At 65.3% G+C, this 26,809-nt stretch overlaps 1 protein-coding gene across 4 annotated transcripts; it reads left to right on the forward strand.

The window, feature by feature from the left end:
- The first annotated feature begins 1,282 nt into the window (after nucleotides 1–1,282).
- Nucleotides 1,283–26,709, forward strand: KIAA1522 (KIAA1522 ortholog). Of its 4 annotated transcripts, none has more exons than XM_052810909.1 (7): nucleotides 1,283–1,673; nucleotides 20,338–20,493; nucleotides 20,730–20,785; nucleotides 21,964–22,081; nucleotides 22,489–22,605; nucleotides 22,725–25,637; nucleotides 25,860–26,709. In XM_052810909.1, exons 1-7 carry the CDS (start codon nucleotides 1,466–1,468, stop codon nucleotides 25,880–25,882), a joined length of 3,591 nt encoding a protein of 1,196 aa, XP_052666869.1. In that variant the 5' UTR covers nucleotides 1,283–1,465; the 3' UTR covers nucleotides 25,883–26,709. The 4 variants fall into 4 exon arrangements, with proteins under 4 accessions (XP_052666869.1, XP_052666870.1, XP_052666871.1 ...); XM_052810910.1 differs by lacking the exon at nucleotides 1,283–1,673 and adding an exon at nucleotides 7,747–7,862; XM_052810911.1 differs by lacking the exon at nucleotides 1,283–1,673 and adding an exon at nucleotides 9,609–9,952.
- The last annotated feature ends 100 nt before the right edge of the window (nucleotides 26,710–26,809 follow it).

Consider the following 26,809-nt stretch of genomic DNA (forward strand, 5'->3'; position numbering starts at 1 on the left):
ACCACTGAAGAGCAGCAGGATGCTCAGATTTGCACAGCCCACAAGACATGCAGTGCCGGCCCCCAAATCCCACAGGAGATGGGAATGTGCCAGGAAGCCCACGGGAAGGACAGTCTTCTTGTTTTATAAATTCTTCTAGTCATTTCCAGCGGTTGGCAAACTCCTCCGGGCACACAGCCAGGCACTTGCGAGCCTCCGGGAAGGATGCGGCTTAAATGCAACGCTGCAGCTTTTCACATCGCGAAACTCATCCGCACAGGGACCCAAACTCGACTGAGCAGAGAGCGTGGAAATGTGGCAGAAACCACCTGTTTTCTTGCCGGGCTCGTGCCCCTGGCTTTGCCATCTGTCCTGCCACCGACCCGCTCGCCGCCGGGATGTGTTGCCGCTCCGGCCCAGGCTCTTGTGCATCCTGTTGTCCCCTCGCAGCCGGATCCGCGTGGTCATGCTCCTGAGCAACGTAGGCTTGTAGCAAGCAATGAAACCTTTTATGAGAGCCGCTGCCATTCCCGGGCAAGCTCCCAGGCGCGCTCTCGGCTGCAGGCAGAGGCTGGTAGGGCCACGTCAAGCGGCCGAACCCCCCCCGCCATCCCCATCCGCATGTCATTTCATTTTCAGGAGCTGATTTATTATTAGCAACAAGAAGCAGCGTGGCACAGGGTGTTTCACGGGAGCGTGTCGGTGGCCTCAGGTACGCCCAGGTCGGCCGCTGTTCGGGAGCACTGTGTCCCCCCCGGGTGCTGCCATCGGCGGTGACATGGCAAGTGTCACCCTCGGGCCCGTCAGGTGAGGAACCGGTGGTGGCTGCGGGGAGAGGGCAAGGACAGGACACGGCCACCGACCCCGGCTCCTCTCCTGGGGACAGGGACGGCCACCCCTGGGGACCCGCAGGACACCGCTCCGGGCGGTGACGATGCTGTAATTACTTACCCCGCTCCTGCCCAGCCTGTTGTGCTCCGGTTCACTCCCGCTGATGCTCAGCACCACGGGAATGGGATGGAGACGGGGGGGGGGGGGAGAGATGGAGGGTCCCAAGGGACGAGAGCAGCCCCCAGCTGTCCCCGCACACACCCCCCCCCCCCCACGCAGACCCGGACAAAACCGGCACCCACCGGGTGGGTGAGTGGGGGGGGGCAGCTCGGAGACCCCCAGCAGCCCCGGGGGGGGGCTCGCCCTTGCTCCGGAGCCCCCCCCGGTGCCATCCAAGGGAGGGTCGGACCCCCCCCCCGCCCAGCCCGCAGGTGGCCCCGGTGTACCGGGGGGGGGGAGGCGGGGGCCGGTGCGGGCGGAGCCTCCCCCGCAGCCCGGCCCCGCCCCGCAGAAACTTTCCGTCGGCTCCGGGCGTTCGGCGGGAGCCCCGGGGCCGGAGCCGGGGTTTGGTAGCCAAAGCCGGGCGGGCCCGGCCCTATGGGCAGCGGTTACCGGCGGTGCGGGGCGGTGCGGGACGCTGCCCGGCCCCGCGGCCATGTCCGCCGGGGCTGCACCTGCGGCGGAGGGCGAGAGGGAACCGGAGCGGAGCGGCGGCGGCGGCGGCTCCGGTTCGGCGGCGGCCGCCCCCCCTTCCCGGCGGAAAAAGGCCCGGGCGGGCTCGCTGCGGCGGGCCCTGAGCTGGCTCCGCGGCCGGCGGCGGCGGCACAAGGGCGGCAGCCCCTCGGCCGGGGCGGAGGGACGAGGTGAGGGGCGAGGGGACGGCGGCGGTGGTCGTGGAGGCGGGCGGGGAGGGGACGGGGTGGGGGGCGAGGAGGTGGGTAAGGAGGGGTCGGGGCGGTGGCTGCGGAGGGCTCGGGGTGGTGGCAGAGGAGGGGTCACGGCGGTGGCCGAGGAGGAGTGGGAGTGGTGGCCGTGGAGGTGGCTAAAGAGGGGTCTCGGTGGTGGCCAAGGAGGGTTGGGGTGGTGGCCGTGGAGGTGGCTAGGGAGAGCTCGAGGTGGTGGCCGTGGAGGTGGGCGAGGAGGGGTCACAGTGGAAGCCAAGGAGGGTCGGGGTGGTGGCTGTGGAGGTGGCTAAAGAGGGGTCTCAGTGGTGGCCAAGGAGGGTTGGGGTGGTGGCCATGGAGGTGGCTAAAGAGGGGTCTCGGTGGTGGCCAAGGAGGAGTCGGAGTGGTGGCCGTGGAGGTGGCTAGGGAGAGCTCGAGGTGGTGGCCATGGAGGTGGGCGAGGAGGGGTCACAGTGGAAGCCAAGGAGGGTTGGGGTGGTGGCCATGGAGGTGGCTAAAGAGGGGTCTTGGTGGTGGCCAAGGAGGGTTGGGGTGGTGGCCGTGGAGGTGGCTAGGGAGAGCTCGAGGTGGTGGCCGTGGAGGTGGGCGAGGAGGGGTCACAGTGGAAGCCAAGGAGGGTCGGGGTGGTGGCTGTGGAGGTGGCTAAAGAGGGGTCTCGGTGGTGGCTGGTGAGGGGTGGAGGTGGTGGCCAAGGAGGGGTCACGGTGGTGGCCAAAAAGGAGTTGAGGTGGTGGCTGTGGAGGTGGCCAAGGAGGGGTCACAGTGGTGGCTGTAAAGGAGTCAAGGTGGTGGCCATGGAAGTAACCAAGCAGGGGTCACAGTGGTGGCCGAAAAGGAGTCAAGGTGGTGGCCGTGGAGGTGGCCAAGGAGGGGTCACAGTGGTGGCCAAGGAGGGGCGGAGGTGCTGGCCGTGGTGGTGGCCAGGAGGGGTGGAGGCGCTGGCCATGGTGGCAGCAGAAGTGGCTGAAGGGGGGTGAAGGTGATGGTGGCCGTGGTGGTGGTGGCCATGGGGGCTGTGCTGGCCACGGTGGCCGCTGCGGCCGCGGCAGCAGGCCGGATCCGGCAGTCCCTGGTGCAATCTCGCCCCTGCCCCGAGGGCTGGTGCCGGTTCACTGGGTAGGTTCTCTCTCCGCTGAGTCAGAAGGTCACTGGGGCTGAGGGAAACCTGGAGGAACGCCAGCCGCTGCTGCCGCCTTCTCCTCCTCCTCCTCCTGGGCAGGGTGTTTGCGTGCTCCAGGTGTGGCCCTTCCTGTCCTAGATATGGCCCTCGCCCCGGCCGGTTTGCGGGGTGCTGCCTCCGTAGCCCAGCCACGTCCCTGTCACCTTGACCAGGACGATCCTGCAGCGGAAGGTGCTGTGGGTGCCCTCTCTTCGCTGCCCCGGGGCTGTTTTATGGGGACCCGTGGGCTCCGCCTGGCCTCCCGTGGGCCGGTACCTTCAGCAGAGCGATGGGTGGTGGCGTGTCTGGTCATGCTCATCTCCTTGGCACGCTTGTTTTGAAGTAGTAGGTGTCCCAGCGAGGCAGCAGCCTCTGGAAGTATCGCCCCGTGCAGCAGAGAAGTGCTCAGCCTCTCCCACCCCATGCTATCAGGGACACCGTCTGCGTCATGCCACCGCCCTCCTGCAGGGCACCTCCGGCGAGGACGTCACCACGCTTTTGCCAAGGGAAAGGCCGCTTCTGCGGCACCCAAATGCAGCAGGATGCCATCGCCTGGGACTTGCTTCCTCCATTTGCCCCAGGGAGTGAATTTCCAAGCATCCAGGACTGCATGCAGGCACGTTTACTGCTTGGAGAAGCACAGGGAGATCTGTGATAGGAGAGGAGCGGCCGTAGAAGGGCAAAAGGGACTTGGGAAGAGGCTGACCTCTCTGCTTAGCTGGTCCATCGGATGCTGCCGGTGCCTCCCTCCCGGCCTGCCGTGCGTGGACACCGCTGCCACGGCCCAACGCTGAAACCTGAGCAGAAAAAATGAGATGTGCTGGAGCATGTGATGTTCCTCTTTGCAGTGCAGAAACGCCCCCAGCAGCTCTGCCAGCCCTTTTCTTTTTTTTTTTTTTTGCTTCCCCTAAAGTTGTAGCATTCACCAGCTAATCCTCAAAATGCGAAGTCACTGCCCATCAGGGTCACAGTTCGGGGACCTCCAGCCCACTCGCCGCACCATCCCTCGCAAGCACGCCCTGCCAAAGCAGCCTGCCACTCGTCTCAGCCGGGGCTCCGTCACCGCGCCGCCACCGCGCCGTTCAATTAGATATCCCCGTGGCCGGGAGAGCTGCCCCGGGTGCCCGCCTGCCCGTGGTCCATGCTGGTGATGGAGCGGCCGTGCGGTGCCACGGCCAGCCCCGGGGCTGCAGGACCTTTCCCCTCTGGGCTGTGCTTTCGGTTGTGCTGGTAGCTCACGGCATCCCGTTTGGCGTGCGTGGGGCCGGGAGGTGCCGCGTTCCACCGCGTCGCCGCTTGCTCGGTGGCGTGCAGTGGGGAAGCAGCGCGGATGTGCAACGGTTGCAGCTTGCGTGCATGATTGAATCACCCTCCCCGCTCACTTCCAGCGTGCAGAGCGCGCCGGGAGCCCCACCCTGCTTAACCACCTCCGGGCCGGCTGCGGCCACGAGCATCCTCAGGACACCGCCAGCACACGCCAGGGTTACCAGCATCCTTCCCCACGAGATGGGGGAGAACGCTTCCCTGTATGACGGGGGTCAGGTTGCCTCGAGCGGCAGTTTGGGCTGAGCTGTGGAAATGGAAGGAGTGTTGGCTCGGGCAGCGCCGAGTGCCGGCTGCTTTCCGTGGGCGGCTGCGGCTGCAGAACTGCGTGCTGGAGCCGGCGGCATCGGCCGCCGCCGCTTGCAGCTCTGACCTGCCCGGAGGCTGCATCGGCCTCGCTGCCGACAACACGAGCCCTCGTGCAGCAGGAGCCGGCCAGGCCCTGCCCCAGTTGGGAATTTTTCCAAACATCAGCTGGGAGCTGTGGGAGGGGGAGAGGGGAGAGCTTCAGCGGGTCCTTGTAGGCTCTGGGTGCCTTTGGCTTTCTCCCTGTGTCTGCACGGTGCTGGGGGGTGGTCTGGATCAGGCCCATGACCCGGCAGCTCCCCATCACCCTGCCGTTCCCGCAGTTGGCTTTGGTCATGGAGGGAGGACAGGGCACATCCGACCATCCCCGGTGCATCCCGACTGGGGGGGAGTGGGGATGGGCCGTGCAGGGTCTTGGGATGGCGCGGGGGCGAGGGAGGGAAGGAAGCCGTCCCCGGAGAGACACGGGTCAGGACTAGTTCCTCAGCCTGGGCATCTGCCCGTTCACGACCTGGGTGTCGGTGAGGTCGGAATTGCTCAGCACTGAAATCATGGGAGCAGGAGGATGAAAGCATTTCCACTTTGGATCAAACCCGTGGGTCTGTCTAATCAGAGATCCCATCTCTGGCTGCTCAAACAGCTGAGCTGTGTAGAGGAAAGACGCAGTAATCCTGCTCATGGGCGAGTTTCAGGCCACCTCTCCGGGTGGGAACACCAGCGGTTTATGCTGAGTGGGGGGATGGCTCCGTCCCAGCTGGAAGCCGAGTCCTCTCCCATTTCCCAACTGGACGCTCTGCCCTGTTTGGGTGAACAGGCCCCGCTGGCTGCAGCGTCCCCTTTTTATACTAGTGCAACTCTTTGCCGCAAGATAATTCCTGCTGCGAGCTGTAACGCCACATCCCAGGGTATGCAGCATCCCAGGGTATGCAGCAGCTGCCAGGGTGCTGCCAGCCCCAGGCTGTTTTACCTGTACACAGCCTGACTGCTTTGAGCACCTCCGTGGCCTCATCCCTGTGGTATCTGAGCACCTCGATTCCTAACAAACTGTTTATTTCCACAATAACCTTTGGAGGCAGAGGAGTGATTAACACCTGAGATGGGAACTGAGGCTGGGAGAGCGGCTGGGCTGTACCGAGGGTCTAATACAGAGCAAGGAACCGGGGTGCTTGGCCAGCTCTGGTTTGCTGCCTGTGGCTGCTTTTTCCTGGTGGAAGCTGGGAGCAAGAAAGCTGAAAGCTTTTCCTTCTCCTCTGTGAGCACTGCCTGCAGCCCCTCGGATGAAAGCAGCCTGTTAACCCTCAGTGGCACGGCAGCAGCGAGCCTGCTCCCGCTCCCCGGGCTCCCCGAGCGCGCGGTGGTGGAGTACTGCTGCCTGCGAGTGGTTTTAGTCCAGTTTTTGGCTACTGCTTTATCCAGGTTTCGCAATATTCTTCTTAATTCCCTCATGAAGTAAAGGAATTGATGTTCCAGAAATATTAAATTAGGGTTTGGTTTTTTTTTTTCCTTTTTGATGCCAGTTTAGTCCGGCAGCAACAGATTTCCTGACTGGGGAGGGGGACACTGTGATGTTAAAAATAAAGCCTTCAATGCACACAGCTGCTTTATAACATCAGCAAGTGCTTGTTGAAAAGCCTGCGGGGTGGTTTCGCCATGTGCGTGGTGAGCCGGCAGCAGCGTGGTGAGCAGCGAGCGGGGCAGGGGCTGGGCTGCGGTGGACACCGTGCCGGCGGCATCGGGCTCGACGCTGCGGGGTGGTGGAGGTGCACGTGAGTCCTCGAGGCAATTTGGGGCTGGGTTGTTCCTGCGTGTTGCTCTGATAATAACCGAGATGTGAAATCTCCCCGGACACTTGATTTCCTCCATCCTCTGCTGCCGTGTGGCACGTGGTTTTGTGTAAACACAGGCTTTGTGTTTTAGTCCTGAGCTCCTCAACTCAAAGGAGGGAGGAGAGGTGTAGGCACTGCTGCCCCCGCACCTCCCGCTCCCTGGGATTGTTCCCGTGCGTGTGTGGGAATGAACTTGTTAATCTGCAAAAGGCAAAGAGTGACACTTCAGAAAATGTGAGCAGCAGGAATCCCCTGGCTGGCCTGAACTGGCAACGGTGAGCGGCTCTGCGAACAAAGAGAGGTGTGTCTGCAACCACAGCTATTCCACCTGGAGACAACTGGAAGAATTACTCTTGCGAATAACGTTCCATAAGATCCGATAAAACTATTTCACCGGAGTCATGTTTCTCTTTAGAAGGGAGGTCTTATTTCATAAGACAATATCATCATTGACTTTGACTCCAGCAGCGATGGGAACATAAGCCGTTGGAAGGTGAAGAGCTGGGCAGCGATGAAGCGAAAAACCATTTCCCTGCCAAGCAGGAGCCGGAGCCCTGGGCTGGTCCCCGTGGCTCCCGCCGTGCATGGATTAAAAAATACCTTACCCAGAGCAGGGAGCTGAGTTCCCTCTGCCTCTGAGGGCTGGAGCTGGAGCTGTCATCGGCAGAGCCGGCCTGGACTCCAGCTTGAGCAGGAAATCATTTGAAACCCTCCTGGTTATGTATTTCTGTTAATGATTGGGGATCTCAAGTGGGTTTTTGTGTTACCTTTGCCTTGCTGAGCTTTACTTCCCCGTGAAGGGAACAAGGGCTGAATTCCTTTCTCATTCAGGCAGCTCAGCCTCTGGTCCGTGTTTGCTCAGCAACGGGATCAGGTTTAGAAAACATCAGGAGGGACGGATAAAACACCGGGAGGGACGAATCCTTCCCCCGTGCCAGCGCAGAGAGGTCCCCGCCACCCCGTGCTTGGGCTGGCCTGTCTGACCGAGGGAGCGCGTGACTTTGGGGCGATCAGATGTGCTTGAAGCAGTCACGCCGTGATGACAAGATCTGTATCTCATGAGCAGCTTTCCCCCGCCTCCTAGCTCCTTGCTATTATCAGAGTCCTCTCAATGAATAAAACCAGGGGTTTCTGGGCTGGAGAGTACTGAAGTCAGCATCTCTGGCCCCAGTTCCCCATTCTCGCTGGCTGCTCCGCAACTGGGTTTCGTAGTGTGCCTGCTGTGCTGGGAACGGCATGCCAGGGAAGCTGCAAATGCTTCCCCTCCGCTGCCACGCTTTCCAAGCAGATTTCTTGGTGCAGCAATTTAAACCCACGTCTGGGATGAAGGACGAGAGCAGCCGGCTGGCAGTGCAGCCTGTCCGTGGGTTTCAGAGGGGTTTGTGTCCCGAAGCAGCGATGGGGCAGCGGTGTGGGTTAAAGTGGGGTCTGCGGGGATGCTGGAACTCCCCGTGCTGCTCTCAGCCCCCCAGCTACGGCAAGGACTGCAAACGCGGGATCCAGGAGGAGCTGGAGCTGGGTTGCCATGTGGCTGTGAGTTACCCCATTAGCCCCTTGATATTTATGGCACACGTGGGCTTTGCTGGGTTCTTGGGGCTCGGCTCTCTCTCGAAGCCCCCTCGGCACCTCCGAGGCTGTGGCTTGCCGTGGCTGGGGGCGGTGAAGCTTCGGTGCCGGCGGTGGCTGCGTTCGCTAGGCAGGTGCTGGCACGGAGGGCATCTGTTTTAGGAGAGGAGGGGGAAGTGTCTTGCTGTATCTAGGGCAGCGTTGCAGGCTCCAGCCTCTCCTTTTCTTGCAGGGAGAGAAATAAAAGTGCTTCACTGGGAAAGCTGTTCCGTGTGGCTGCGGAGGAGCCCCCCGTGTCCCTGGGAGGCGGACTGAGTGGCACGGGGGGTCCATCCACCTCGTTTTGGAGCGGCTGCGAGGGGATGTACATCCCAGGGAGGCCCGGGAGGTGCTGGGCGGTGGGAGGAAGCCCTGTCCTGGGCTGGAGATGCCCCCGGCCGACCCAACTCCTGCAGCCCGGGGGAAAAATCATCTCCCCCAGTCACTGGGCAGAGACCTCCGATCTATTGCACTTGTGACCACGACCTTGTTTAATCCCAGCGGCCCCGAGACGGAAAGGTTGTGCCTGGGTACAGCTGGTGATGGGAAACAGGGAATAGTTTCCCACTGGATCCCCCATTTCCTTAACAGCTCCCACAGCAGATGGGGCAGCAGACACACGGGGATGCTGGTACAGCTGCCCTGGTGCCAGGCGTAGTCCGTGGCACAAGATGGTCTCTGCCCTGCTGAGCATGCCTTTCCGGCTGCAAACCAAGCTGGTGAGAAACTGAACCATCGATATTTCCATTGTGGAGAAGGAGACTGAAGTCCAAAGATGTATTTATTGCCAATCACCTTGGGAGGTCAGGACAAAGCTGCTGGCTGATTTTAAAATTTTTTTTTTTTTTTTTTTACATCACCTCCCCAGTTTTGTGCCTTTCCCACAAAGTCCTCCTTCCTATGTATTCCAGCCTTTGATGAATCACCTAAGGAACATAAACATTGCCAGCAGGAATTGCCCACTGCCTGGCCGGCTGACCCCTTCCTGCCCTCGCAGCATTTAATTTTCTAATTAAAAATCAGGAGGGAAAGCTGGGCTTCGGAGTGGGCAGGCTGGCGTCTGTGTTTCAGAACGGGCAGCGGTGGGGCTTGTCCGTACAGCGTGGGCAAAACCCCATGCAGCTGGAGCAGGGTCTGGAGCGGGGAGAAGCCGGGGTGCACCCGAGGAGGGCATGGGAAAGAGGTGCCGGCGGTGTGAGCTGACGTGAATGCAGATGTCCCCGTGGCTCGCCTGGCTGTGACTTGCCCCAGACACGAGTGACTGCAGAGAGGGTGGCAGGGGGTTAAACATCCACCTACGGGCAAGTGGGTGCTCGCCCTGAGGTTGGGCAACAGCCGGACCCAGCCCGCGTCCTCGGGCGCTGTGCTCCAACCTTGGAAGTCCTGTTCTAGCCTTGGCAGCTGGTGCCAGGCTCGGCTGGGGTGTCCCCGCGGGGCTGGGACCCCCAAGACCCAGGAGGGGGGTCGTAGCCTCGGTTGTCGGAGCCGTGCTCGGTCAGGGACAGGCAGAAATGGTGGCGGCTCGGCGGAGCGTGGCAAACTCCAGGGGAGGCGGGAGCGGGGTCAGAGGCGAGCGCTGCGCTCGGCCGTCCCCATCTTTTGGGGACGTTTGGGAACCGGGGGGGGGGGTCTCCCTTTGCCCGTGGGCCTGGCCGTGGCACCCACGCGTCCCCGCCGGAGGGATGGAGCTGGGAGGGTGCCGTGGGATCCAACGGACGATTCCGGCAGGCCCCTCCTCTCTGCCTGTACCATTGGCTCCGGCACAGCCGCCTGCGAGAGCTGAGCTCTGCCGGAGCCGGAGGGATGGGAGCCGGCGGCTGAGAGCCGTCGTCTCCCACGGCCGCCCGGGCCACGCCGGAGCCCGTTCGGCTCCGCCATGTAGCGTCCCGGCCTCCTCCACCCGGTTGTGGTGGAGGGCGAGAGCGGCCTCATGGGCAACGTGCACCGCAAGAGGAGCCCGGCGGGCGTCAAGGCTGGCTCCTCCTGGCCCTTCGGCCGTGCCGGGAAGCCGGGGGCAGGTAGGAGAGATGGGGCTGCCTGGGGAGGGGCTGGGGGTCCCGGCTCGGTGCCTTTTGGGGGGGGGTCACGGTGGGAAAGTTGGCTGCCTTTGGCGTGGGGCTGGGCAGGACTTGAGGCACTGTGGCCGGAGGCTTCGCTCCCCCCCTGTCCTTCCCCGTGCTGGGGGTGGAGGGGGGGGGGCAGGATCAGGCCCCTCTGACCCCGGGTGCCGGAGCTGGGGAGGAACCTCCAGCTGCACGCTGGGGCTGCGCCGACATGCCGGGGACCAGCCGTCGGCTTGCCTGCGCTATCAGGACGGAGATCGTCCGCTGAATTAGTTACCAACTTGTTTTTCTAAGCGGCGTCCCAGCGGTTAGAGCAGGGACCCAGGGCTGCCGGCGTCGCCTTCCTCCCCGGCCTCCGCTCCCGTCCCCTGCCTCGGTTTCCCTCGCTGTGCCCCGGGGAGCGGCGGATCTGGGAGCGTTTGCAGAGAGCACCGGGCTGCTCCCCCCTGCATCCGTCCTGCGCAGCTCGCCCACCTCGTTCTGCGCGTGTCTGTCTGTCCGTCCATGCACCGATTGCTCCGCTTCTTTACGCTCCGGCTCCACGGATACGGGGGAAAAGCCCAGGAGGAGGCATGGGGCAGGGAGAGCTCTTTTCTGTGGGGAAGAGGAGCAGGGAAAGGAGTCCCATGCCAGCCTGGACCCACATATTGAACCATCAGCCCCATGGGGTGCCCGGTCCCGGCGAGCTCCCTCCACGGTTCCTCCGTCAGAGCGGGGCGATGCAAGCAGGGAAGGTCTCTCGCAGTAATGTCGTCCCCATCCCGGGGCTGCCGATTTCCCCGTTGATGTCGTTAAACCGTCCCCACGTCCCCAGCCCAGCCAGAGTCGGGGAGGGGACTTGACGGGCACGTGGGCAGGGGTCCAGGGTTGGTAGGAGCAGGGTTAGTGGGTCTGGGGGGGGTGGTAACCAGGTGGTTTTCTCCTGCCAGCCCTGTGGGATCCCTGGCCCTGCTGTCCCTCCTGCCCTTGGCTGCCCTGTTTCCCTCAGTCTTTACAGTCAGCAGCTGCCCAGGTGCGGTGAGCCGAGCTGTCCACAGGGTAAACAGGGTCTGGAGTCAACCCCTCGCAGGCGTGCGGAGCGACCACGCCAAGCAAAACTGTCCCGGAGAGGCAGGGGCCGGGATGGGGAGACCCCTCAGGCAGGTGGGGAGAGGGTGCTGAAATACCCCGGCTGGCAGCATCCGCATGGCACCTGGGGAAACTGAGGCAGGAGTGGTTACACCAGTCGCCCGTGGCTGTGCAGGGATGGCATCTCCTTTGCAGCAGGCTCTCCGCCGTCCACCTCTCCTTGCCGGCTAGCTGCGGTCTCCTCTCCGCCGAAGTCATCCTCTCGTGGTCTCCACGCGGGAAGGGCTTGGTGCCACCGACCGGGCTGTGTCGTAGCCAGGCTCCGGCTCTTCTCTGGCTCTGCTGGACATTGTCCCTTTACCTCTGCCCTGAACTGCAGCGGTGCAGGTGATGGGGTGAACCGCCTCCCTGGGAGAGGTGGTTTGGGGGCTTGTGTGAGCATCCCTGGTGCAGTCCTCGCCCTTTCCTTATGCCGTCCCTGTCCAGACACCCGTCTCCTCTCCATCCCCCTGCCACGCTTGGGTGCCCCTTGCCAGTCCCTGAACCAGGACTGTGGGGCTGCTGGGGGACGCGTGCCACCGCTGCTGCCGTTCCCCAGGGCTGGCCGGGAGAAGCCCTGCTCCATTTCGGATGCCCTGAAATGGGTGCAACGTGGGACCGTGCAATACAGCCCGGGCGGATCCTGCGAGGCGAGGGCCGGTGCTGGGGCTGAAGGCCGTGGGGTGGAAGGTGCTGAGAAAACATGGGGCGAGTTGTGTTTGTTCTCTGCGGTGGCTCCATGGCAACGGTGCGGCGGCCACAAAGCGAAAGAATTTGCATTGTGTCGCTTCAGCATTTCGGAGGGCGCAGCCGGGATCACCGGCTGGGGGCAGGGTGCGCTGGCACCCGCCGGACGGGCCCCCACGGTTGCTCTCGTCTCCCCCCTGCCCCTCAGCCGGACCCTGGGACACCCTGGGTGCATCTGGGTTTTTGGGTCAGAGGCCAATTGCATATCGCCGGCAACTGGACCGGTATCCCCCAGTTCCCATCTCTCCATCCCCGGCTGCTTGGGAGCACCGGTTTGGCCCCGCCGTGCCCACTGCCGGCAGGTCAGGCCCGGGCAGGCATCGGCAGCTGCCTTTGAGCTTCTGCCATGCGCGGGGCGGCGTGGGCACCCACTGCCTTTTGATCCTGAAGGGCCAGAGCAGCGGTCCCCAGGGACGGGGTTGGCTGGGCAGGAGCCTCGGGAGCGTGGCTGAGGGCTGCCGGCATCGCTCTGCCTGCTGCAGGCAGCTGCCTGCAACCTTTTCCCTGCCACCTTGCTCTCTGCCTGGGCCTCCCCGCTCTGCTTCACCGGTGCCAAACCCGCACGTCCCCATTCCTGTGCCGGAGCAGGGCCCGGCTTGCTCTTGGGGGGCATCCCCTGCCTCTCCTCCCAGTCTGTGGCGGGAGCTGCTGGGGAAGGTCCTTGAGCACCAGGGAGACCGAAGCTGCTTATCACCGCCTTATCAGGACCTCCCCGCCGGGCCCTGCTGAGTCAGGGTGGAAGAACGTGGCGGCCGGCCAAGCTGCGCCCCACGGAGTCAGCGGGGATGCGGCTGTAAGCCGGCGCGGGGCTCCCTGGATGCGGGGTCCCCCGACACCCGCGTCCCCGTCGGCGGGCTTTGGGGCAGGTTGCAGGGGCAAACGCCTTGGAGGGAGGCAGGTTTGGGACGAGGGGCGACCCGTGGCCGTGAGATTCCCCGGCAGCGGGCACCAGTGCCTGCCCTAGCCAGGGGGCCGGTGGTGGAGCCCCTCGGCAGCCCCGGCTCTTGCCGTGCAGCTCCGGGGTGGGCTGGGCAGCTCTGGACGTCTTTTTCCTTCGCAGCAGTTCTTCGTGCCAGACCCACGCTGGGCCGGCTCTGCAAACAGCCGGGGGAGAAGATAAGGGCAGGGGCCCGCCCCGGTGGGGGACATACCGAGATTTACACAGGTGCTTTTGCCAGGCACCGCCAGCCCGGCACGCCGGCCTACCGGACTCGCCTGCCGGCATCCTGCTGCTGGCTGGGAGGGCTGAGCCCTTCCCGGTGCCCTCTCCTGCTCCTGGAGCAGGGGAGGAGGTGATCTGCGGGTGTCCCGGGTAGGCAGCTGCCTCCAGCGCTCGGCTCCGACATGCCGGGCCGTGCCCGCTTGGCAGGCACCCCGTCACCAAGAGGCAGGGATGGGACCTGCTGTTCTGCTGGTGGTTATCCCCCCACCCCATTTTGGTGGCGGCCCCAGCCCCATCCGACGGCTCCTCTCCCATCTCCTTCGCCGATCCCGCATCGCCGTGCCCGTCTCGGTCCTCGCTGGAGGATCGGCAGCTCCTCGGCGCTTTCTCGCCGTCTCCTGCCCGCGCTGCCGAGTCAGAGACCTGCAGGCGGGAGCAGGGTTGGGTGCTGTTTGCAGGATGGTAGATCCATGCACAGAAGAACCTGCAAGGTCTTGTCCCTAATCCGTCTCCTGGATTTGCTTCTGCGTGGAGCCAAGTACCTGCTGTGACAGGCACGCCTGCCATTTACGGAGCACCCTCGGTACCCTGCAAACACGCCGGGCATGACGGCACGCGCCGCGGGGATGCAGCCAGCTCCGAGCACCGCGGCAGAGAACCGCACAGGCGCCGTGGCGGCGTGCATGGGAAGTGGAGGAGAGGACACCGAGGGAAGGTGAAGCAGGGCTGTAATAAAGCTGTGGACTTTGGCATAGCTCCGGGCAGGGAGGAGGTGCCGGTGGCCCGTCTCCGACTGTGCGTGCCGCCGGCATCGCCTCCGTGGCCCCTCATCGCTTTTGAGGCTCTACCCGCCGCCCTCTCCCGCCCCACGCTCCCCATCTGGGCCGTTCCCACCCGGATCCGGCTCCTGGCCGGGGAAAGGCTGTTATTTACCTTCAAACCTGTTTGGTGGCTTCTCCGGGGAGGGGACGAGCGCAGGGTGGGGATGTGGTGGGACGGAGGCTCGCTGGGCTGGAACAGGGGCTGGGGATGGGAGCGAGGCGCAATCGGGCATCGGGGTGGTCCTGCCTCCCTCCGCGGTGCTGGGGTCCCCGCCGTGGGCTGCTGCCAGACCCTCGCCTGGAGTCCGTGATAACACACGGAACAGGAGACATCGCGTGTCACCGCAGGGGCTGCCTGTGGGGCATGTGCGGGGCAGCGGTGAGGTCGGGGCCGAGTCGGCTGCGGTGCAGCCCTGTCACACAACCAGGTGTGCTCCTGCCATGACAGCGGCCGTGGCCGGAGGCAGCTGGCCGGGCAATGGCTCTCCTCCGAGTGGGTTTTCACCCTGCGCTGACTCCTTTGCTGTGGCCCGTTGGCTGGCGGGGGGGATGCAGGGCAGTTTTCTGCACTGTGATTTAGAGGAAGAAAAACGATCCAAGTTTGTTTTCCCATTTGAAATTAATTTTATTTCTCCCTCTGCGTGGGATCGTGTTTGAGAGTCAAGCCAGCAGCGCAGATCGGGTCGTGTTTATTTGCTTTGCGGAGATGTTTTCCTGGCTGAAGCAGCAGCCCCCAAGTGAAGCCAAGGGCAGGCTGTAGCCCCTGGGCTGGCAGTGGGGGGCTGTGTGGGCAGAGCCACGGTAAATATTATTGTGCTCTTATCCTGCCTGGAGAGAGCACAGTCCTGCAGCGTGTCCCAGGGCACGGATCCGGTGCAGAGACAACAAGGGTTTGGGGAGCCAGGGTGGCCGGGCTGGTTGCCTTCAGTGGGGCTGTGGCCCTCAGCCTTGCTCGCCAGCCGAAGATTGGGGTGCAGAGGCAGGGCAGGGTGGCACAGGCGGGTGCCAGGTCCCACCCGGGGCCACGGAGCTGCCTGAGCAGAGGTGATGGGCCCAGGGGAAAGATGGACACGCTTAGGCTCGTAAAAAGGCGTCATCGCTCCCAAAAGCGAGATGCCGGTAGGGCTGCCTGCACCGTCCCACCGGCTGGGGAACTGGCTGGCCGTGCTGCAATGGGAGAGGCTGATTCGGAGGGAGCAGAGGGGCTGGATGCTGGAGCAGAGGGGCTGGATGCTGGAGCAGAACCCGGGGGCTCTCACGGCCGTGGCAGGGTCCACGTGCTGACCGCTCCGTGGGGCTTTTGGGGCTGGGGTTCATGGTGCACCCCATTGATGTTATCCATGCTTATGGCATCTGCGAGCAACTGCCACTTTGCCCCTCTCCAGCACGGGGAGCAGAGCGGTCCCCAAGCCTGGGTGCATGCCTGGATGGTGCTGGCCAATGCCTGGGAGCAGCGTGGTGGGAAGGAGCCCCAAAGTGGTGGGAGAGCATCAACCCCACGGGGCAGGGAGTCTTCTCGCTCTCTCTCGCTGCTCTCTGCACCGCACCGGCTGCCAGAAGGGAGGCAAGGTCTCCATCCCACTGAGCAGGACACACACACACAGGCAGGTTCTCCTCCCCTTCCTCCCCTGGGGACCTTGCAGCCCCTTCCCGCCTGCCTGCCAGCTCCCCCCTCATCCCCATTTTTCTCCGGTGAGTCAGTGGTGGTGGAAGGGGCGGGCAGGGAGCTGCGCTGCCTGTTCCCTGCCTCCTGCCGCAGGACCCGCCGCTGTGCAGGGAGAAGGCAAGTCGAGGCAGTGCCGTGCAGGCAGAGATGGATGTTTGCAGCTGAGTCTGGCCAAACCTGCTGCTTGCAGGAGGCACAGGCCTGGCGAGGAGGGGGGACAGGAGCCAGGGTTTTCTCCTCCGGCTCTCCCTGAGTGAAGAGCAGCATCATGGCTAAGCCAGCTCCGGGAGGGAGCTGGGCTGGCACCGTATCCCGCTTGCAGCATCGCTGATCCAGTTGCACGGCCCTGGCCGTGTTCCTTTGGGGTCTCAGCTCTAGTCTCTCACTTGTGCAGCCCTTCCCATTCCCACTCCGGTGCCCTCCAGCCCCTCTCTGCCACCATAGCGTGGAGCAGGCAGAGCTGAAGGCAGGGTGCCTGGGGTTCCCTGCCCCTTCCTATCATTTTGCCTTGCTGCAGGGATGCTTTGCTCCCTCTGGACCATCCCGGTGGTGGCAGATACCAGCTCTGGTTCAGGGAGACCATCCTTGAGAGAGTGCCTGGCCCTGAGAGGCCTCCGGCTCCTTCTCCGGGAGGATCCCACTGCCACGTGCGGACAAGGCACGTGTGTCAGATCAGCACCACTGAGCCTGGAGGGGACGGGGCGATCCAGGGCACGTCGCAAGGAATGCGCGAGGGACGGGACGCCAGCTCTGACCGGGCGTGTTGCTACCGGCACTGGCTGCAGCTGCGGCGGCTTCCTCAGCCCACCAAGATCTGAAGCCTCTGCTGCAGGATCAGGACTTTCTCCCTCCTGGTTTTCTCCGCTTTTCCTGTCCCCTTTGCAGCAGGTTACGCCATGTATTGACAGAGCCGGGGTGAGGCCGTCCGGGCGAGGAGGACGCGGTAGCGAAGGTTGCAAGGAGTGGGAGGAGAAGCAGAGGCTGTTCTTCACGCGGCGCCATGCTTCCCAGCATCAGCCCTTGGCACGAGGCTCTTCCACGGCCAAGCAGCGCTCCTGCCCCGGCTGGGTGGTGGCCGCGGCGCCCTGCCCGGATTATCTTTTGGGTGATTGCAGCCGGGGATGCTGAGCTCCTCCTGCCCCAAGCCGCAGAGGTGTCACTCAGGGGAGGGACACATGTCCCCATCAGCAAGGGATGCTCTCGAGGCCCTTTGGGTCCTCGTGGGTGATGGGCCATGTACAGGGAGGAGGAGCAGGGACAGGCTCTCTGCCGGCACCTGGGAATGTCCTTACAGCCCCAAGGCAGCATCTTCCACGTGTGCTGCCATCAGCAGACCCACGGGGCTGAAGCTCAGCTGTGCCTCAGCCCTGGACCAGCGGCACAGGGGGAACTGTCCCTCTTTACCCACAGGGGCTCCCAGAGCTCCTGGTGCCGTGCAGGGGGGTCCCAGGTTCAGCCTCATCCGTATGGGCAGAGCTGGACGTGCCACCCTGGAGGGCCAGACCCTTCCCTGCAGAGCTGGGAGCAGCGTCACTCTCAGCTGAGTTTGCCCGCCGTCGGCCGTGGCCCTCGCTGGGGCTCGTGACAGGCTGCCCGGAGAGGAGAGGGCAGCGTTCAGCGCAGCACGTGGCTGCCCGCTTTGTGCATCCTCAGCCCTTTAATTATGTCCTTTTTCCACTTGCGCTGTGAAAAGAGCTGGGGAGCGTCTGCCTGCAGCCGCCGGCACCTTCTGGGTGAGCGCGTGGGCAGCGGGGCCGATCCTGCCCATGCTGGAAGCAGGGTGCTGGGTTATGCATAGCAGGGGCTGCAGGGCGCCGCTTGTATTTGCTGTTATGGGCACATAGGAGACGCAGGGGAAGAAACTCTCGCTAAGCCCGGAGCTGCCTGGCCGGAGATGCAGAGGTGCCCATTGCAAGGTCAAACTGTCCCTTGGGCTGCACGTTCCACGCCTGGGATCCGGTGGGACCCTTGCTCTCTGCTGCTCCGTCTGCAGCCCAACCTCTGTCTGGGTGCAATAAACCCTGGGCGCAGCCCGTGGGGAGCTGGCAGGGCAGGGGAAGGAGGGTTTGACATTTCAGCTCCCGGGTGGCATGAGGACGGCCTGGCCCGCTGGGTAAATACTGGAAGCTCTTCACCTTTTGGGGCAAAACACCTGGACATGGGAGGGATGGAGGTCCCTGAGGTGTTGGGCACCCAGGGCTGATGGACAGGGCAAATTCCCTTTTCTGCACGGGGCACCGCTGCTGCAGGCAGCCTGCCTGCTGCCTGCCAGACAGCGCGGGGCTCCCTGGCACCCACCGCCCTGGGAGCACGCAGCACCTTGTGCGGTGGGGACGGGTGGCTGTCAGTGCCACGGTCTGTGCCGGCGCACGACCGCCCGGCATTTCTGCCCCTGCCTTCACATGCCCCCGTGCCAGCAGCTGGAGCTACTGGTTAGACTGGTCCGAGACCTTGTTTTCCCCCAGCGCCGCCGGCTCTCGTGACCGTGACGTAGCTGTGCTGGACGCCCCGTCCCTAAGGACAAGCACTCTTTGCCCCATGATGGCTCGTGTCCCCCCGCTGCGGGATGAGCCGTGCTGGGAGTGGGCCTCTCCCTGGGGGGGCTGCAGTGGGTGCTGGGTCCCAGGGGGCACTGGGGACAGACAAGGAGGGGGAATGCCGGCACGGTTGGCTGTGCTGTGCCGTATCCCAAGGGCTGGTGCTCGCCAGAGGAAGAGCCTCCCAGCTCCTCCCAGTTGGCTGCACTGTTGTGGAAGTGAGCAACTGGTTTGCAGGGATGCTGAGCCCAGCGGAGAGCAGGCGAGGAGGGTCCTGGGGGGCTCGCAGGGGTGCAACAAGGGGGGAGTTGGAGAAATCCTGGCCCTGAGCCTGGCAGAATGGATCCTTGCCAGCCGTGCCGTGCGTGGGAGGAGGCGGGAGGGCCGGGGGCGAGCGGGGAGGCCAGAGGAGGGGCCCCCGCTCTCCTTCTCCCGTGACCGAGGAGCACGGTGGGTGCAGCTGGGGCTGTTCCCTCCTGCCGCCGTGCAGCCATCCCCGGGGTCAGGCTTCTCCCAGCGCGCAGGCAGCTGCACCGGAGCCTCTTTGCCCAGCCGAGCATCCTCCCGCCGCGCGGATGAGGACGGAGAGAGGGAGCTGGGGGCCGCCGGCATCCGCCTTGCCGGCACACGGCTGGGCAAGAGCTGCCCCGGCACAATAGGCAGAGCCTCCGTGGGGGGCAGCGGACCCCCTGCTCCTGCCGGGACCAGACCCTCTCCCTGGCCACCATGGTGGTTTTCATGGGCAGGAACCTTTCCTCGCTTCTGGCTTTCTTCAAGAAGAAGGGTGAGTGAGCGGGAGGGAGGGAGCAGCGCCTTGTCCTTACACAACCCCTGTCCGCCAGGACCCCCGCCCGCCCGGCGCCGGGTGCTTGCCCACCCGCAGTGGGCAGGGGTGGGGGGCTGCTGTCCCATGGGGAGAGCAGGGAAGGTGACCCCGACCCTGGCCTCGTCCGCTGGGAAGTTAATGGAATAAATCACTGCGCTCCTCTCGCCGGAAGGCGGCTCCGAGTGTGCCGGGGCGGGGGGTGTCAGGCGAGGGGCTGCCGAAATTGGGGGACGAAAGGGCTTAGGAAAAGGGGAACATGATGGTTGGGGGGCTGTGGGTGTCTCGTGTCCCCTTGCAGGGACCCCGCACCGGCACAGGGGTCCCCTGTGCCGCCATCTGCTCTCCCGGCCTGGCCGTACCCCCCGGTGCCCGCTCGCCGCGCCGCGGATGCCGGCGGAGGCAAAGGCCGGCGAGGCGGCATGGCGCGGCAGGGCGGGCCGGCTCCATTGTTCAGGGCCTGCTCCTTTGTGCGGTGGAGCGCGGCCGCCTCGCTGCCTGGCCAGGCTGGCTAGGAGGGGACGGGGGACACGGGGGACACGGGGGACACGGGGGACAGGGGATGGGTACGCGGTGCCGGCGATGCTGAGCAGCAGGTGCCCGTGTCCCCAGGGTGCTGCCGCCAGCCCTGCCGGTTTCCTTTGCTCGCCCTTCCCTTCCTTAGCCTGAAATTGTTTTTTTTCCGGGCAGGAAGAGTTTGAGGCTTCGCAGCAGGCAGTGGTGTGCAGGCAGGAGCGGGCAGGGCTGTGCCCGCCGTGCTGCGGTGCCCTGGCTGGGCGATGCCAAGTGCAGGACCCAGCAAAAGCCCGGAGCCGGTTGTCGGCACCCCAGGGTGCTGGCGATGGTTTGCAGGGAGGGGGCTGTGCCGGCCCTGGCATGGCAGATAGGGTCTCCACCATGTGGGGGGCTCGGAGGGGGGATTCGGGTCCTCTGGGGTTTCTGCACCAGGCTGTGCCTCAGTTTCCCTCGTCCGTGCAGTTCCCAGCCTGCCTGCGCACAGGGTGAGTCCCTGCTCTTGGGGTGCTTTGCAAGGCCTGGGGATGATGCAACCCTACAAAGGGAAAGTCATCGTCTTTCTATCCTCGTTTAACCCTCCCCATGCCGCCCCTTCTCTGCTCAGCTGCCCACAGCCCCGCACAACTTGCTGCCTCGTTTGCTCCTAACGAAGGTGCTGGGGAGGAGGGCGGTGCTGTGCCCCAGCTCTGCTCCGGCCGGTGGGGAGAAAACCCTGCGGCTTCACGCTGGAGTCAGCCTGACTCAGGTATATCGACCGGCCGGGCAGAGCCGTGGGAGATGATTTCTCGCACGGCATTTCCAGTGCCCGGTTTGGAGATGAGCGGGATAACGTCATCCCGGGCCGGCTGTCATCGCTCGGCGCTTCTCCCAGCTCGCTGCAGCCACATCCTACGGGTGGGGGTGCATCGGTGGGAACGCGGCTGTGTCCCCCCCAGCCAAGCTGACCCCTCTGTCTCCACAGGCGCTACCAAGGGCGAGGCTGAGAAGCGGCTGAGCGTGCAGTATACGGCGGGCGAGGAATGCCCCGACAACGTCTTCTTCCCCACCACGCGGCCCCCGCACCTGGAGGAGCTGCACAACCAGGCTCAGCAGGGACTGAAGTCCCTGCAGCACCAGGGTAGGTGTCCCCGGCCCCGGGGACGTGGCGGAGGGCGCAGCCGGCCGGCCCCAGCTCCTGGCTGGCCGGGCTGCGTGGGCGGCGCGATGGGGCTGACCGGAGTCCAGTGCCCTGGGGCTGGTGGTGGTGGCTGGGGTGTGCGGGCAGCATTGCCGGACTCAGCGGCCGTTTGGCTGGCTGGCTGGTGGCTCCCCTGGCTCCCCTGGAGGGATTTACCCCCTGCCTTCCCTCCGCAGAGAAGCAGAAGCAGACCAAAAGTGCCTGGGACCACGGGGACACCAGCAGCCTCCAGGTGAGCCCTGCCGAGGAGCTGGCTCTGCTCCGCAGCGCTCTCAGGGTGCCCTGGGGGTGAGGGGACACAGGTTGGCCCCTCTGTCCCCCCACCCTGGGTGGTGTTTGGGGGCTGGAGGCAGATGGGCAACCAGCCGAGGCTGCAGGACCATGGCCGGGGGGGTTGTGGGAAGGAGTCATGCGTCCCTCAGCGTTATCCCGTTTGCCCCATGACGAGCTGCTGTCCCCATCCCCGTCCTCAGCCTCAGCACGTCCTGCCCTGCCTTGTGGGGCTCTGCCCGGGGACCCCCACCGTGCCTGCGTCCCTCTGTCCCCCCCCACCCCACCCCACTGGTGTCCCCTGGCAGCCCCGAGTGAGGTGGGACGACGGGGCGGCATGACGGGGACCGTTGGCCATATCCAGCCCCGTGGCCGGGCCCCTCCCTGGCTGCTGACGAGGAGAAACTCCCACTCTCTTGGCCGAGCTAGGCTTCGCCGCTTCCCAGGGCTCTGACCCCGCTGCCAGTGCCTCACCCGCCCGTGTTTGCTCAAGCCGCTGGCTCTTGGCCCCCTTAACCCCTTGGAAGCGGGGGGCCGGGAGCCCCTGAGCAAGCAAGAGCGGTCGGGTGTTGGTTCACGCCGATGTGTCTCATCCCGACCTCCGCCTGTGCCAAGAGATGCTTTGGAGGGATGAAGGGGCACTGAAAGCTGTGCCCGTCACAGGGCTGTCCCTGCGTGTGCTGCGGGTCCCCGGCACGGCCACGTCACTGCCTGCCTGTCCCCGTCCCCCCCCCATCCCTCAGCCCCACGCCCCTCTCCCAGCCGTGGCAGCCCTCCAGCCCTGGGTTTTGGGGCACAGCGGGGCTGGACGCAGCCACGGGGGCCATTTTCAGCTTGGCACGGCGGCGAGGCCGGCGGTTCCATCGGGTGCCCCTCTGGCAGGCTGCACCCCGGCTCGCTCGCTCTCCGGGGGGCTGCGAAGCCACGCGGGGTCCCTGGGGCTGCTCTCGGCCCCGCTCCTGGTGGGAGGACTCTGGATGCCGGCGTGGCTGACTCAGCCTTTGGCCCTCGGAGAAGCTTTTGTCTCGGCAGCGCTGGGCTGAGGAGTCAGTTTGCGGTGGAGAAGGGGCCTGGCGGGGGCCGGGGCAGCTCCGTCCCCGCAGCCCGGGGTCCGCCTGAGCCTGCTCTCTGCCCATACAGTCCTGCGCATCCTCGGAGGATGACAGCGTGTCCTTTCGGAGCCGGGCGGCCTCCTGTGCCACTGACAGCACCTCCGAGGACGCCCTCTCCATCCGCTCCGAGATGATCCAGCGGAAAGGTATCCAGCTGGGGGGCTGCGGGGCCGGGGGACGCAAGCTGAAGGGGTGCGAGGGGGGCCAGGGCGCATGGCAGGAAAGCTGGGCTCTGCGTTGGCGTGGCCGTGAGCCAGTGCAGGGATTTGGGGGCCCTTAGAGAGAAGAGAGGAGCTCTGGCTGAGTCAGAGCGTTGGGGCTGGGCGAGGGGGACAGACGGACGGACAGACACTGTCTCCTCCCTGCTCAGACTGCGCGGCTGTTTGGCAGCTGGTAATGCCTCTCCGGGCTGTGCTGAAAGCCTGAGCCCTCAGCTCAGCCTGCTCCGGTTTGTCCTGGAGCATCTCCGGCGGTGGGGGTGTGATGGGGATGCCGGGGACACCCTGGCCAGGGTCCCCCTCGCGCCAGCTGGACCCACTCATGCCTCTCGCAGGTTCCACCTTCCGACCGCATGACTCCTTTCCCAAATCCTCAGAGAGGGCTGGCAAGAAGAGGAAAGAAAGGAGGACGACGGTGCTGGGCATCCCCCAGCATGTCCAGAAGGAGCTGGGTAAGCATCGGGGGCAAGGGGGGATTTTTAGGGTCTGGTCTCGTTGGCCAGGCTCTGTTTGCCTTGGCTCGGTGCATCTGCCTTAGCATCACACCGGGCTCGTCTCTCCCTGCTCCCAGGTCTCAGGAACAGCCGGGAAGCCAAGGGACACCCCGAGGCTGATGGGCGAGGGCAGGCAAGGCACGGGGGCAGCCAGGTGCCACAGCCCTTGCTGAACGGCGGGCAGGTCTCCGGCGACGCCGTCCGCATCCCCACCATCGACGGGAAGCTGCAGCCGCTGGCTGTCTCCGGGGGTGCCCGTGTTCGCCTGGGAGCCTTGGAGGAGGCAGACACGGCCCTGCAGAAGCACATCGACCGGGTTTACTACGACGACACGTTGCTGGGGAGGAAGACGGCGGCCAAGCTGTCGCCCATGGTGAGGCCAAAGTCACTGGCCGTGCCGGGCATGACCACCAACGCCACCCCCCCGGAGCTGCTGAGCCCTGTCATGTCCATCTCGCCCCAGGGCACCTACATGTCCAAGATCATTCCCAACGCCATCCTGCCGCCCATGGTGGACGTGGTGGCCCTGACGCGGAGCAGCGTGCGGACGCTGAGCCGCTGCAGCCTGGTGTCGTCCAGCCCGGCCTCGGTGCGCTCCCTTGCCCGCTTCTCGGAGTGCAGCACCCGCAGCCGCGAGCCCTCCTCCTCCAGCGACAACTGGAGCCACTCGCAGTCCACGGAGACCATCGTCTCCAACAGCTCCACCATCTCCTCCCAGGGTGGCTCCGACCGCCGGCAGCCCGAGGCAGGACCGTGCGGCGAGGCGGATGCTGTGGCTCGCTCCGACACCGACCAAGTCAGCGTCTACAGCTCTGCCAGCTTGGCCAGCTCCTGCTCCAAGCCTGCCGCAGGCCCTGCACCTGCGGCCCCCGGGCTCCTGGTTGTGGGGGGCAGCAGCGGCCGGGCGTCCCCCGCCTATAGCATGAGCAGCCAGGCGGAGGGCTCGGACACAGGCAGCCTGGCCAGCGAGCGCTCCTCCGCCCGCAGCGTCTCCCTCAGGAAGATGAAGAAGCCCCCGGCTCCCCCTCGCAGGACCTACTCTCTGCACCAGAAGGCCGAGGGGGAGCCCAAGGTGCTGGGGCTGCCCCCCAAGCCCGACCGGCGGTCCCAGCGGGAGAGCAGCGCGCCCTGGTCCCCGCGCCCCGAGCCCTTCAGCCCCACGGCCGAGGATGAGGTCTTCTCCCCGTCATCGCTGAGCGAGACCAGCAGCCTCCGCTCCGAGAGCCTTGCGGGCGCCAGCTCCCCCGAGGCCTCGCGGGGCAGCCCTGGGGTGACGGTGGTGCTGAGGGAGCCCCAGGCTCAGCCCAAGTGGAGCTGCCCGGATGGGTCTGACCGCACCATGTCCCCTTCCAGCGGCTACTCCAGCCAGAGCGGGACGCCCACGCTGCCCGCCAAGGGGCTGGGACCCCCATCTGTATCCCCGGGCAGGGCTCAGCCCCAGAAGCCGGACCGGGTGTGCTCCCTGCAGTCGCCTGCGCTCTCTGTGTCCTCCTCCCTCACCTCCATCTCCTCCTCGGCCTCGGACCCAGCCCCCCCAGAGACGCTGCCCTGCCGCTCGGACCGGTTCATCATCCCGCCGCACCCCAAGGTGCCCGCTCCCTTCTCCCCGCCACCCACCAAGCCCCAGCAGCCCACGGCCCCCGCCGGCCCCCTCCTCCCCTCGCCAGACCCACCGGTGCCCAGCACTGCCTGCCAGGAGCCCTCGGCCAAGCCCAGCGGCAAGTCTCCACCGCCATCGCCGCCGCCTGCCTACCACCCGCCTCCTCCGCCGGCGAAAAAGGTGGAGGGGACCCCCCAGGCCGCCAGCGAGACCCCCGCCGACACCGCCTGGCCCCCGCCGCCCCCGCCGGCTCCCGAGGAGCACGACCTATCCATGGCGGACTTCCCCCCTCCGGATGAAGCCTATTTCTCCAGCCTGCCCGATGCCGCGCCGGCTCCGGCGGCCGGGCAGAAAGCGGCACCAAGCCCGGGGGCTGCGTCGTCTTCGTTCTCGGCCGCCGTCTCCTCGCGCAGCCAGCAGCAAGGCCCGCCGGCTGGGGCACCGCGGCCGCCTTCCCCCGCCGAGCCCCCTCCCGAGGTCGCCGTGCCCCCGCCACCGCCGCCACCTCTCCCCCCACCCTCGGCTCCGGCTCTGCCGCCCCAAACCAGCCTTAAGAAGGCGGCCAACGGCCCCCGGGCAGACGCCAAGAAGGAGCCGGTGTCGCGGAGCAAGAGCGGTCCCGTGCCCAAGGAGGATGCCAGCCTGCCCATCGTCACACCCTCGCTGCTGCAGATGGTACGGCTGCGCTCCGTGAGCGTGGAGCCGCCTGCCGGGGCCGGTACCGGTGCCGAGGAGCGGCCGGCACCCCAGAAGCCTGTCCGCCGGTCCCTGTCCACACGGCAGCCCCCTCCTGCCAAAGACGCGGTGCCTTCAAACCAGCTCCACCACGCCGTGCACCTCAAGGCTGCCGCCTTGTCCTCCGGTGAGGCTGCGGAGAAGCCGCCGGGCAGCAGAGCGGCTCTGCCCGGCTCCGAGGGGCCCCCCGGGGACGGCCAGCTCTCCCCCAGGCACAAGTCACCGGCCTCCACCGCCAGCTTCATCTTCGCCAAGAGCTCTAGGAAGCTGGTGATCGAGACGGCCTCGTGCCCCGAGGCGCAGGCTGACCTGAAGAGGAACTTGGTGGCCGAGCTGATGAATTTCTCGGGGCAACGCTCGGCAGCCCCGGCTGCCGCCCAGCAGGGCCCCGGCAAGGCACAAGCCCACCGAAAACCTGGCAAGATCCCCCCTCCGGTAGCCAAGAAGCCTTCGCTTGGCCCGGGGCCGGCTCCTTCCCCCCTGAACCCAAAGGCACCGGCGGCAGAGGCACTGGGCTCCCCCGTGCCGGACGGGAAAGCCAAGGCAGTGCCGGCGGACGAGAGCAGGACTAAGAGTGAGCCGGCAGGGATGGCGGCCCCGGGGACGGAGGACAGGAGCGCCGCAGAGCCGCCGGCTCAGAGCCTCCCTGCACAAGGTACGCGGGACGGGGGCCCGGTTCAGCCCCACCATGGGATGGTGCCGCTGTAGGTGCTCGGGCCCCTGAGCTGTAGGCTCCCAGCGCGGCACGTGGGCCGTGTTGGGGCTGGGGTGGCACCAGCATGGCCGGGAGAGCCCGGCCATGGGGCCAGACCTGGGGCAGGGCCATGGGAAACTGGGACTCAGGGTGGCTGATGGGCTTTTCCCTCCTGCCTTGCAGATGGACGGGGAGAGACGGCCTGAAGGATGAAGCTGCAGGACTGGTGTCCCCATGGACAGGAATCCAAATCTCTCAGGGACCTGGGCAGGTCAACAGACGAGTGTGGAACTGGCAATTAACTTAATACAGGAAGCAAACAGCCTTAGCCTCCACGGCCTTGATGATATTTATGCAAAAATGGTGTTGGTTTCACTTTCCTAAGTACTACAGCTTTATTTTGCTTTTTTTTTTTTTTTAACTGGACTCGAGGCCCATGCCCAGAGCCAGCACCTCCTCCCTGCCGGGCTGCCGCTTGGTTTGCGCGTGCGGAGCAGAGCAGCCACGCTGAGAGGAGTGCGGGGGCCGAAGACACTGGAGCTGGAGCTGTTCTGCTCCCGGCCAGCCGGGTCCACGAGGAATCGAAGCACTTTGGACAAGGGAAGGGGAAGGCTTCGGCCACGGCAGTGCCTGGGGGGATGCGGGCAGGAGCAGCAGGACAGGACAGAGGCTGGGAGGGACCAGGGCCTTGGCCCTTGATGGAAAGGCAAGAAGGGGCTCTTGGCCAGCACCGATCTCTGCCTGCAGCAGTGCAGTCTCTGGGCACTTGCTGGCTGCCCGGCACAGCCAGCCTGCAGCCGTGCTGGTCCCAGGGTGGAGGGGGAGCCCGGCTGCCCCGCAAGCTGGTCTTCAGGCCCTGGGGTAGAACCTCGATTTCTGTTTCTGTAAACTTGGGTCACATTTTGATTTCTTTGATTGTAAAAAAAAACCCAACCAAACCAAACCAAACCAAACCAAACCAAAAGCAACCAACCCTCTGCCGCCGAGTAGCCGCTCAGAGCTCTGTACCTGGCTGGTAAAAATGATGACCGAAGCTTGCTGCCTCCTGTGCTTCCTGGCTTACGGCCACGGTCTTGCCACACGTGGCAGCTGCCCTTCCCGGCAATGTCGAGCTCTGGGGCAGGCACTGACCC

The sequence above is a fragment of the Harpia harpyja genome, chromosome 16 (genome assembly GCF_026419915.1).
Source record: "Harpia harpyja isolate bHarHar1 chromosome 16, bHarHar1 primary haplotype, whole genome shotgun sequence".
Lineage (NCBI taxonomy): Eukaryota > Metazoa > Chordata > Aves > Accipitriformes > Accipitridae > Harpia > Harpia harpyja.